This window comes from Crinia signifera, chromosome 4 (genome assembly GCF_055691185.1).
Source record: "Crinia signifera chromosome 4, ASM5569118v1, whole genome shotgun sequence".
NCBI classification, from domain to species: domain Eukaryota; kingdom Metazoa; phylum Chordata; class Amphibia; order Anura; family Myobatrachidae; genus Crinia; species Crinia signifera.
The window spans coordinates 319,208,303-319,220,250 of record NC_139220.1 but is presented as its reverse complement, the minus strand read 5'-3'; the positions used below and the strand labels follow the sequence as shown (position 1 = coordinate 319,220,250).

Here is an 11,948-nt window from a genome sequence, read left to right as displayed (position 1 = left end):
TCTGTAGACAGCAGCCTTTTACCGTGTACCCCCACCCCCTGATTGGTCTACAGTATTTGCTCTTTCTCCATGCACAGCAGCCTGGAAGATGTTAAACCATTGCTGGACATCCAATATACCATTAACTGTTAGCTTGGACACCTATTATCCTGATCCCTGCTGGGTGTCAGGCTGAGGCATTTTATCTAACTTGTTATGCTCAGTATAAGCTGCAATACACAGATTGGGGGCCAATATATATTCGCTGTTGAGTGGAGGGCATTACCATTAAATGTCACTGTCTCACCGGATTTGGATGAGCATTTTTTGTAAAGTAATCATTTTTTGTTACATTTATATTGGAAACCTAGGAGTCAATAGAAAAACACTTGGCCCATTGTGGTGGCAAAACGCGTAACTAAGGGACAGATGTGAAGCTAGGCTGCTGGATCACTAATAAACAGAATACACGGGAACAGATAGGAACCGGGGTAACCACAGCTTATATAGAACAATATATCATTCCTGAAGCATTTTTTCATGACCGATAGATTTAATGATAATTTTCATTTATACCCAATTATCCATGATAATTTTTCTCACCAGTTCATCCCCGGGAAAGTCCATAATTACTATCCCCACTGGCCTTCTTCTCCCTGCTGATGTTTTAGTGTTCAGATAGTCCAGCAATCTTGGGTTGATCTTACGAGCCAATGTTTCTGGAGGATACAGAAGCCAATGGGTTCCCGAGGAGAAGGTCAGGTAAGGTCTGTTTGAATCACCGTTTTGGGCAACTTTAAGGTGCCTTTCCACCTCTGCCCATTTGACTGCTTCGTCACTCACTTGATAGTCATCCGAGATACTCATAGCACCGGGATACGAAGGCCCAAAGTCTTGGCCCTCTCCATTTGAGGAGAACTGTTGTAAGATGACCACTTTCCCTCTGGCTTGTCCTAAAGTTGGGAGGCTGTTTGTCCGTAGGAACCGGTGTTCTCCCACCTGGCTCACCACCTGAGCTACGCTCTTGTAGAAGCTCCTGGTGTTCTGGTGTGGCTCGTACTCTTCCTTCACTCTCATCAGAACCGCCTCGCTTGGATACTCCGTTAGAAATCTCACAGTGTCCTGGAGGACTTGGAGAAAATCCGTGCGCTGGTAGGACACCCCATGGAAAATAGGCAGCTGGTCTTGATAGTGGCGACAACGAATATCCAAGAACCTAACTCCGGCTTGGAATTGGTTTCTTAGAGTCCAGCTTTGGCACTCAGCAAGGTTACCACCGTAGAAAGCCATCGTGTCATGTGTCCCTGGTATGGCAACTGAGGAGAGCGGGACATGGTCTGGGAGGTAGGACATCCAGTTTGGCCAAGTGACACTAGGTGCATCCGTGCGGTCGAAGGATGGAGTCTGCTCCCCCAGTGCACCCACCACCTGTAGATAAATCAGAGGGGTGATGTCCTATTTACTTATATCAATAGGCCTAATTCTGAGTTGAGAACAAAGGATGAAGATCAAGTATCTGTGCACCTGGACAACCCATGCTGGACACAAAGGGGAACATTTACTAATGCTGCCCATACACTTATGCGATCAGATGTGATGGGACATCGCAATGCGATGTCCCATCGCATCTGATTGCTTTAAGTGATGCCAAGTGCAGCACCCGATGTCGCATGCCATCCGCGATGGACATCGGGTGCTGCGGTTTACTACCTGGCTGGGGCCCGGAGCTGTCAGGCGGCGGGACTCAGCAGCGGCAGCATATGACTTTGAAATACTGGACGGCACTCTGATTGGCCGAGGCCGCTGAGACTGAGAGCTGTCTTAGCCAATCAGCGGCCTCACATTCAGGCGGCCACTGATTGGTTGAGAGAGCTCTCTCTCTCTCAGTGGCCTCAGCCAATCAAAGGGCCACCCAGTTTTTCAAGTCATCTGCTCCGCCGCCAAGTCCCCCCGCGCCTGAAAGCTCCACTGCTCCGGTCCCCAGCTCCCGCTAAGGTACCGGCTCCAGTTCCTCGTCCGCCGCCGCCGGCTCCGGTCCCAATCCCTGCCCCGCTCCTCATCCCTGCCCCGCTCCAGCAGCTGATTGCATTCGAGCAATCGCATGTGGTTAAAAACCACATGCGATTGCTCATGCAATTCGATAAATATTATATGCAGCTCATAATATTTATCGATGCGACATTCGACGGCGTGCCTGCGCATCGCATCAAATGTCAGCTTAAAAATGCATACAATCATTCGATTTATCGGCCAGATGTGGCCGAGATCGAATGATTGCATGCAATTTCTGACATATGTATGGGCAGCATTAAGAGTTCGGTTTCAGAATCTATTATCTTCTGGAAGGTGCTAAGTAAATAAGAAGTAGTATCTCATTGGTTGCTCCCTTCTCCACTAGAACTCACATTTCATAGGTGGGGCAGATGTAACATGTGGGAGGGGCATGTCCAAACTCAAATCGAAACTACGATTTAAAAATAAAGCTTCCCAGGATTTGTGAGCTACATGCAAAATCATCCAGTATTTACCCTGCATGCAAGCACCATCACTGTATTACATGGTTTGCCAGGGGGCGGAGTTACTTGCTATCGTTTGCTTTATTCCACACTCAGGATCAAGTCCAATATTTTATCTTCGCCCAGCAGCCATTGCCTGTATTCTAGGCGACCAGGTACATAGTAATGGCATTAAGCCCAGATTTTACTGCTTGGCAGCTTCAATGACAATATTAATGTCTATCAGTATCAGTATCATTAGACTTTAGATAGTAATTCAGTAATAATATGTGAATTACTCACCATGAAAAATAAAAGGACTTTTACTGTGGAATCCATGAAGGCAAATTATAGCTGCTCAGCCTGCAGACATCAAGTTCAGAGTTATTGTCTGTACTGGGCTGTGTGTGTATATATGGCATGGTGTAGTAGTGTCTGTACTGAGCTGTGTATATATGGCATGGTGTAGTAGTGTATGTACTGGGCTGTGTGTATATATGGCATGGTGTAGTAGTGTATGTACTGGGCTGTGTGTGTATATATGGCATGGTGTAGTAGTGTCTGTACTGGGCTGTGTGTGTATATATGGCATGGTGTAGTAGTGTCTGTACTGAGCTGTGTATATATGGCATGGTGTAGTAGTGTCTGTACTGGGCTGTGTGTGTATATATGGCATGGTGTAGTAGTGTCTGTACTGGGCTGTGTGTGTATATATGGCATGGTGTAGTAGTGTCTGTACTGGGCTGTGTGTGTGTGTATATATGGCATGGTGTAGTAGTGTCTGTACTGGGCTCTGTGTGTATATATGGCATGGTGTAGTAGTGTATGTACTGGGCTGTGTGTGTATATATGGCATGGTGTAGTAGTGTCTGTACTGGGCTGTGTGTGTATATGACATGGTGTAGTAGTGTATGTACTGGGCTGTGTGTGTATATGACATGGTGTAGTATTGTCTGTACTGGGCTGTGTGTGTATATATGGCATGGTGTAGTAGTGTCTGTACTGGGCTGTGTGTGTATATGGCATGGTGTAGTAGTGTATGTTCTGGGCTGTGTGTGTATATATGGCATGGTGTAGTAGTGTCTGTACTGAGCTGTGTATATATGGCATGGTGTAGTAGTGTATGTACTGGGCTGTGTGTATATATGGCATGGTGTAGTAGTGTATGTACTGGGCTGTGTGTGTATATATGGCATGGTGTAGTAGTGTCTGTACTGAGCTGTGTATATATGGCATGGTGTAGTAGTGTCTGTACTGGGCTGTGTGTGTATATATGGCATGGTGTAGTAGTGTCTGTACTGGGCTGTGTGTGTATATATGGCATGGTGTAGTAGTGTCTGTACTGGGCTGTGTGTGTGTATATATGGCATGGTGTAGTAGTGTCTGTACTGGGCTGTGTGTGTGTATATATGGCATGGTGTAGTAGTGTATGTACTGGGCTGTGTGTGTATATATGGCATGGTGTAGTAGTGTCTGTACTGAGCTGTGTGTATATATGGCATGGTGTAGTAGTGTCTGTACTGGGCTCTGTGTGTATATATGGCATGGTGTAGTAGTGTATGTACTGGGCTGTGTGTGTATATATGGCATGGTGTAGTAGTGTCTGTACTGGGCTGTGTGTGTATATGACATGGTGTAGTAGTGTATGTACTGGGCTGTGTGTGTATATGACATGGTGTAGTATTGTCTGTACTGGGCTGTGTGTGTATATATGGCATGGTGTAGTAGTGTCTGTACTGGGCTGTGTGTGTATATGGCATGGTGTAGTAGTGTATGTTCTGGGCTGTGTGTGTATATATGGCATGGTGTAGTAGTGTCTGTACTGGACTGTGTGTATATATATGGCATGGTGTAGTAGTGTCTGTACTGGGCTGTGTGTATATATGGCATGGTGTAGTAGTGTATGTACTGGGCTGTGTGTGTATATATGGCATGGTATAGTAGTGTCTGTACTGGGCTGTGTGTGTATATATGGCATGGTGTAGTAGTGTCTGTACTGGGCTGTGTGTATATATGGCATGGTGTAGTAGTGTATGTTCTGGGCTGTGTGTGTATATATGGCATGGTGTAGTAGTGTCTGTACTGGACTGTGTGTATATATATGGCATGGTGTAGTAGTGTCTGTACTGGGCTGTGTGTATATATGGCATGGTGTAGTAGTGTCTGTACTGGGCTGTGTATATATATGGCATGGTGTAGTAGTGTCTGTACTGGGCTGTGTGTGTATATATGGCATGGTGTAGTAGTGTATGTACTGGGCTGTGTGTATATATGGCATGGTGTAGTAGTGTCTGTACTGGGCTGTGTGTGTATATATGGCATGGTGTAGTAGTGTCTGTACTGGGCTGTGTGTGTATATATGGCATGGTGTAGTAGTGTCTGTACTGGACTGTGTGTGTGTATATATGGCATGGTGTAGTAGTGTCTGTACTGGGCTGTGTATGTATATATGGCATGGTGTAGTAGTGTATGTACTGGGCTGGGTGTGTATATATGGCATGGTGTAGTAGTGTCTGTACTGGGCTGTGTGTATATATGGCATGGTGTAGTAGTGTCTGTACTGGGCTGTGTGTGTATATATGGCATGGTGTAGTAGTGTCTGTACTGGACTGTGTGTGTATATATGGCATGGTGTAGTAGTGTCTGTACTGGGCTGTGTGTGTATATATGGCATGGTGTAGTAGTGTATGTACTGGGCTGTGTGTATATTTGGCATGGTGTAATAGTGTCTGTACTGGGCTGTGTGTGTATATATGGCATGGTGTAGTAGTGTCTGTACTGGACTGTGTGTGTATATATGGCATGGTGTAGTAGTGTCTGAACTGGACTGTGTGTGTATATATGGCATGGTGTAGTAGTGTCTATACTGGGCTGTGTGTGTATATATGGCATGGTGTAGTAGTGTCTGTACTGGGCTGTGTGTGTATATATATGGCATGGTGTAGTAGTGTCTGTACTGGGCTGTGTGTGTATATATGGCATGGTGTAGTAGTGACTGTACTGGGCTGTGTGTGTGTATATATGGCATGGTGTAGTAGTGTCTGTACTGGGCTGTGTGTATATATGGCATGGTGTAGTAGTGTATGTACTGGGCTGTGTGTATATATGGCATGGTGTAGTAGTGTCTGTACTGGGCTGTGTGTATATATGGCATGGTGTAGTAGTGTCTGTACTGGGCTGTGTGTATATATGGCATGGTGTAGTAGTGTCTGCATTGGGCTGTGTGTATATATGGCATGGTGTAGAAGTGTCTCTACTGGGCTGTGTGTGTATATGACATGGTGTAGTAGTGTCTGTACTGGGCTGTGTATATATATGGCATGGTGTAGTAGTGTCTGTACTGGGCGGTGTGTATATATGGCATGGTGTAGTAGTGTCTGTACTGGGCTGTGTGTGTGTATGTATGGCATGGTGTAGTCGTGTCTGTACTGGGCTGTGTATATATATGGCATGGTGTAGTAGTGTCTGTACTGGGTTGTGTGTGTATATATGGCATGGTGCAGTAGTGCATGTACTAGGCTGTATGTGTATATATGGCATGGTGTAGTATTGTATGTACTGGGTTGTGTGTGTATATATGACATGGTGTAGTAGTGTCTGTACTGGGCTGTGTGTGTATATATGGCATGGTGTAGTAGTGTCTGTACTGGGCTCTGTATATATATGGCATGGTGTAGTAGTGTCTGTACTGGGCTGTGTGTGTGTGTATATATGGCATGGTGTAGTAGTGTATGTACTGGGCTGTGTGTGTATATATGGCATGGTGTAGTAGTGTATGTACTGGGCTGTGTGTATATATGGCATGGTGTAGTAGTGTATGTACTGGGCTGTGTGTGTGTGTGTATATATGGCATGGTGTATCAGTGTCTGTACTGGGTTGTGTATATATGGCATGGTGTAGTAGTGTCTGTACTGGGCTGTGTGTATATATGGCATGGTGTAGTAGTGTATGTACTGGGCTGTGTGTATATATGGCATGGTGTAGTAGTGTCTGTACTGGGCTGTGTGTATATATGGCATGGTGTAGTAGTGTCTGTACTGGGCTGTGTATATAGCATGGTGTACTAGTGTCTGTATTGGGCTGTGTGTATATATGGCATGGTGTAGTAGTGTCAGTACTGGGCTGTGTATGTATATGGCATGGTGTAGTAGTGTGTACTGGGCTGTGTGTATATATGGCATGCTGTAGTAGTGTCTGTACTGGGCTGTGTGTGTATATGGCATGGTGTAGTAGTGTCTGTACTGGCCTGTGTGTATATATGGCATGGTGTAGTAGTGTCTGTATTGGGCTGTGTGTATATATGGCATGGTGTAGTAGTGTCAGTACTGGGCTGTGTGTATATATGGCATGGTGTAGTAGTGTGTACTGGGCTGTGTGTATATATGGCATGGTGTAGTAGTGTGTACTGGGCTGTGTGTATATATGGCATGCTGTAGTAGTGTCTGTACTGGGCTGTGTGTGTATATGGCATGGTGTAGTAGTGTCTGTACTGGCCTGTGTGTATACACATGTGTGATGGTGCAGTACTGTGTTATTGTGGCCATGTGTGTGTGTGATAATGTGTGGTGTAATGATAGTGAGGTGGCTGTACTATACCTGCTCTCTGTTTGCCTCTGTCCTCCATCCGTCCTCTCCCTGCTTTATTAGGGAAGCTGCTGTTATCAGCAGAGTAAGCTGTGAGGTGGGGGGAGCAGACGGAGTGATTGACAGGTAGAGGGAGGGAATACAGGGGTGACAAAGGTTTATGCTCAGTACATAAATGTTATTGTGTATCAGCCGAAAAGCACTAATGCATGTGATTTTTGACCGATTCAGTCCCCTATCGGATTTATAAAGCTCGAAAATGTGAAGTACTTTGGAGTTGGTGCAGATAGTAGGCAATGCCATCTCCAGATGTGTCAGTCCTAAAAATAGACTATGGGCTACTGTTTCAGAAACATCTAGAGATCGTCCAATTCAATCTCTGTCAGCCCCTGAAGACGCATGCACTGGTCGAAAGCTGGGCATATGCTTTGGGTAAGAGGGTCCCAGACCAGGGTGCAGATTGATATCAACATGCAGCTTTTTCAACCATCTCTGAATCAGGCTCCAAGTGTCAGGTACAGTTGATGTTTTGCTCATGCTCATCTCTCCTGAATCTCCTCACTTGTTCCTCCCTCTTGGACCTCCTCACATGTTCATCTCTCCTGAATCTCCTCTCATGTTCCTCCCTCTTGGACCTCCTCACATGTTCATCTCTCCTGAATCTCCTCACTTGTTCCTCCCTCTTGGACCTCCTCACATGTTCATCTCTCCTGAATCTCCTCTCATGTTCCTCCCTCTAGGACCTCCTCACAGGTTCATCTCTCCTGAATCTCCTCTCATGTTCCTCCCTCTAGGACCTCCTCACAGGTTCATCTTTTCCAAATCTCCTCTCATGTTCTTTCTCTTGGACCACTTGACATGTTCATCTCTTCTGAATCTCCTCACTTGTTCCTCCCTCTTGGACCTCCACACATGGTTATCTATTGTGGATCTCCTCACATGTTTATCTCTCTTTGATCTCCTTGCACATCTTTATCTCTCTTGAATATCCTCACCTGCTCATCTCTCTCAGACCTGGGAGCCCTCTCTCTTGTATTTTCTGACATGTTCCTTTCTTATATATCTCCTTGAATGTTCTCTCTTGTATCTCCTTACATGTTAATCTCTCTTGGACACTCTCACATGTGCATATCTCTTGGATCTCCTTACATGTTTTTCCTCTTTGATCTACTCACATGTTCCTGCCTTTTGGACCTACTCACATGTCAATCTCTCTTGGACATACTCACATGTGCATAACTCTTCGATCTCCACATGTTTTTCCTCTTGGATCTTCTCATGTGTTCTTCCTCTTGATTCTCCTCACATGTTCCTGTCTCTTGGATCTACTCACATATTCATCTCTGTTAGATTTCCTCACATGTTAATATCTTAAGAACTTACTAGAATACTTTAGAGTAAATTCCATAAGTATACTCTATTATCTTCATACAGAGTTTATCTCACCACAGAATATAGGATTTTGTTTCTTTGCCCCAGTCAACAACATCTACTCAATGACATCTCTATCACCATTTTATTACAGTCTGTTGTTTTCTCCTCTGTGTCTGTAGCTGGGTGGTGGGATATCCTTCTGGCCACAAATATGGTGTTTTTTTACCTCCAATTTGGTTAATTTAGACAGAATTAGGGAGCTGCAGATGATTATTCCAGGTGGGAACAACGACTTTGTGTTAGCATATGACATCACATATGTATATGACATCACATATGTTTGCATGAGAAATCTATATGGCTGCCCTGGTGGAGTACTAAGGGCATGTGCCCTTGCACAATGCTCTGAGAACCTGAGGATGGCCTTTCAGATACTGTACAGTGCCCCAATGCTACAATGACCTGGTCAAGCACATATGAATTTTGTGCAGTTGCTTTTTATACTTCACCTTTATCTACCCCACTGGTTGAAGGTCTTAGCCAGTATACTGTATGTGCAGAACCCCAGCCTATGTTTCCTCAGCAGGATATGCAGGAACCAGCTATAATCTGGAGAACATAGAATGATGAACCAGTGTTTATTAACATTTTTGGTTGTATTCTTGTCACTTTTGTAGATAACCAGATGATTTGGCGGTCTTTGCATTAACACTAATTAATTGTTGTCAGGAGTCGTTTAAGCCACCGGTATATTTTTGGATTGTGGGAGGAAACTCTGACTACCCGGAGAAAACCCACGCAAGCATGGGGAGAATATACAAACTCCACACAGTTAGGGCCACGGTGGTAACCAAACCCAAGACCTCAGTGCTGTGAGGCGGGGGATGCAGTGTAAATCCCGGCGGTCGGGATCCCGGCGTTCAGAATCCTGGCGTTCAGAATCCCGACGCTGGAATCCCGACCGCCGAAATCCCGACACTTTCTCCCTCCGGGGGTGTCCACGACACCCCCGGAGAGAGAATAAATTAGTATGCCGAGCGTAGCAAGGCACCGGGCCCGCTGCGTGGCGAGCGCAGCGAGCCCGCAAGGGGGGGGGGGCGTCCCCATCTTGTCGGGATTTTGGCGATCGGGATTCCAGCGTCGGGATTCTGAACGCCGGGATCCCGACCGCCGGGATTTAATACTGAATCCGTGAGGCGGTACTGCCTATGTTACATTGTTTGTCCATCTTAAACAGATATTGTGACAGACACAGCGACTGCTGGGTGGATCTACCACAATGGAAACACGAGAGCCTGTAGCCAGAAATCATTTATGGTTTGGTGCAACCCTGGGCCTTTCCATTAAAGTTCGGCTGCATCCCAGCCAATAGATTCTGTAATAAATAAGTCTAAGGGTCAGTAATGCTCAGTATTACAGCCACTATCTTATCTGTTGGTTATTATTGGCCTGGCAGAGTATATATATCAACTCTATCTCTCTTTCAAAATATGTGGCCCGGTCCCGGATATCATTGTAAAAAACTGATTTAATTCCAATAAATGCTTCCATCTCATTGGTTTATCTAAGTTTCCTTCTCATTTTGTGGTACTGATACCGCCTTCAGTATACTGCTTCGTAGCCTCGGCAATAGGTGCCGCTGTAAAGCGGTTTGTATGCAAATCTCTACAGAACTCTGGAGAATTGCAGAAGTGTGTCTTTACTCACTGCAATCCCAAGCATGGTTGCAGAGGCTCCTCCTGGATAACTAAGTGGATGGCAATGATTCAGCTTCCACCGTCCAAGAAGTGCAGGGACCAGGGCTGTAAGTAGGGGAGTGTGACCAGTGCCGACGCACAGGACTCTAATAATATCAAATAAAATGGGTTCAGTATATTCCGCCGACAGTTAGCATGTTGACATGTGATGCGGCTCTTATGGTGGAAAGTATCCAAACCCTAAACCAAATGTTAACATTTCAAATGTTGGACCATATCACACTGTGGTCATTTAAAAAAATGTTGACATAATAAAATGTTGACATGCTGACCTCATCCCCCACAAAATCTTACGTGGCATTACAGATTCTTTACCGACATGAACCGACAGGGACCAAGAGAAGATGGACCTTCTGTCCCAGAGCGGTGCCCGGACTCATGATAGATTGGCAATAGGTCGACAGTCATAAGGTCGGCTATTAGTCGAAAGTAAAAAGGTCGACAGGGTCAAAAGTTCGACAATCAATAGGTCGACATTGAAAAGGTTGACAGGGCCCAAAGGCCAACAGCGAAAAGGTCAACGGGGTCCAGAGGTCGATGGATAATAAGTTGACAGCCAAAAAGGTCAACATGGCCAAAAGGTCAATGTGGAAAGGTCGACGTACATTATTTTTTAACAAAATTTTGAGCCGACATGTGCCGACAGGCGGTATTTCATGCACTAGGGCGCGGAGGGAGACTATACTGGTGTGCCACGAAGCATGGCGAGCGGACACGGTGCACTGAGACCTATGTCGACACAGACACAAAAAAACCATGAAAATCTCATGTCGGCATTTTCTGTGTCAACCTTTAGCATGTTGACCGTTGGACCCCTGTTGAAATATTCACTGTCGGCCTTTGGACCCTGTCAACCATTTGACTGTCAACCGTTAGGGGTGGACCATATGACTGTAGACCTAGGCACTGTAGGTCTAATATACCATCACCCCCAGAGTTGGGCCGGACGCAGTCACTGGAGTAGGCTATAGGGAACAAGTGGGTGCAGTATGTGACAGAGACAGCAGCTAACATTGTCCGTATGTTCTCTCTCCCTGACCTGGGGATGGAAATGGAAAAACTAACATCACCTGCTGCTGCGTGCGTGTAATATTAGACCCACAATCAGATGTCTCACAGCTGCCAAGAATCCCAGAAACATCCCCTCCCCCTCTTCCTCCCATACCTGCAGGACAGATAGGGCCCGATTCAGTTCTGTTCCGATGGTGGGAGTCTGCTCATAGGCGATAGTGCGCAAGTGCCAAACCTTCTGCAAATGCTTCATTCGCTGGGGCACTCGCAGTCTGAGTGATGGGCTGGGGGTCCGCCCGGTGTTTTGTGGGCATGCCAAGGAAAAACGGTGGGCGGGCCCAAAGAAACGCTGGGTGGACCCCGGCAAATGCAGGTGTGTCCCTGCCTGCTCAGAGCATGACATCAGCTCATGACATCACATGACATCACATGACATCAGCTCATGACATCACATGACATCACATGACATCAGCTCATGTGAAAAGTAAGTCCTGTAAATAAGCTTAGGGCCATAGTACAGGCTCTACTATTGTTGACATTCATAATGCCGACACCAGCCGGTGTGCTAAAAATGTTGACACCATAAATTTCAACTCCTGGCAAATCATTATGTGAAATGTTTACATTTGCTTTAGGATTGGGGTTAACTTAAGGGTCAGGTAGACACTGACAGTAAGAGCAGTGCCGGCATTCTTGCCTCGTCGACATCTCATCAAACCCCGGCACACTGGCCTGGCCGTTCGTTGC

At 45.8% G+C, this 11,948-nt stretch overlaps 1 protein-coding gene across 1 annotated transcript; it reads right to left on the bottom strand.

Annotated features, from left to right (window-relative positions):
* Window positions 1–549: 549 nt before the first annotated feature.
* Window positions 550–11,454, bottom strand: LOC146073380 (1-phosphatidylinositol phosphodiesterase-like). The gene is made up of 2 exons (XM_083180559.1): window positions 11,356–11,454; window positions 550–1,407 (listed from the first exon to the last, which is right to left on the bottom strand). The coding sequence occupies exons 1-2, from the start codon at window positions 11,452–11,454 to the stop codon at window positions 550–552; spliced, it is 957 nt and encodes a 318-aa protein (XP_083036685.1).
* Between the last annotated feature and the right edge of the window lie 494 nt (window positions 11,455–11,948).

Coding starts and splice junctions, on each gene's coding strand:
- LOC146073380 (XM_083180559.1), bottom strand. CDS start 11,454: ATGAAGCATTTGCAGAAGGTTTGGCACTTGCGCACTATCGCCTATGAG. Junction 1,408..11,355: donor GGGCCCTATCTGTCCTGCAG/GTATGGGAGGAA, acceptor ATTTATCTACAG/GTGGTGGGTGCACTGGGGGA.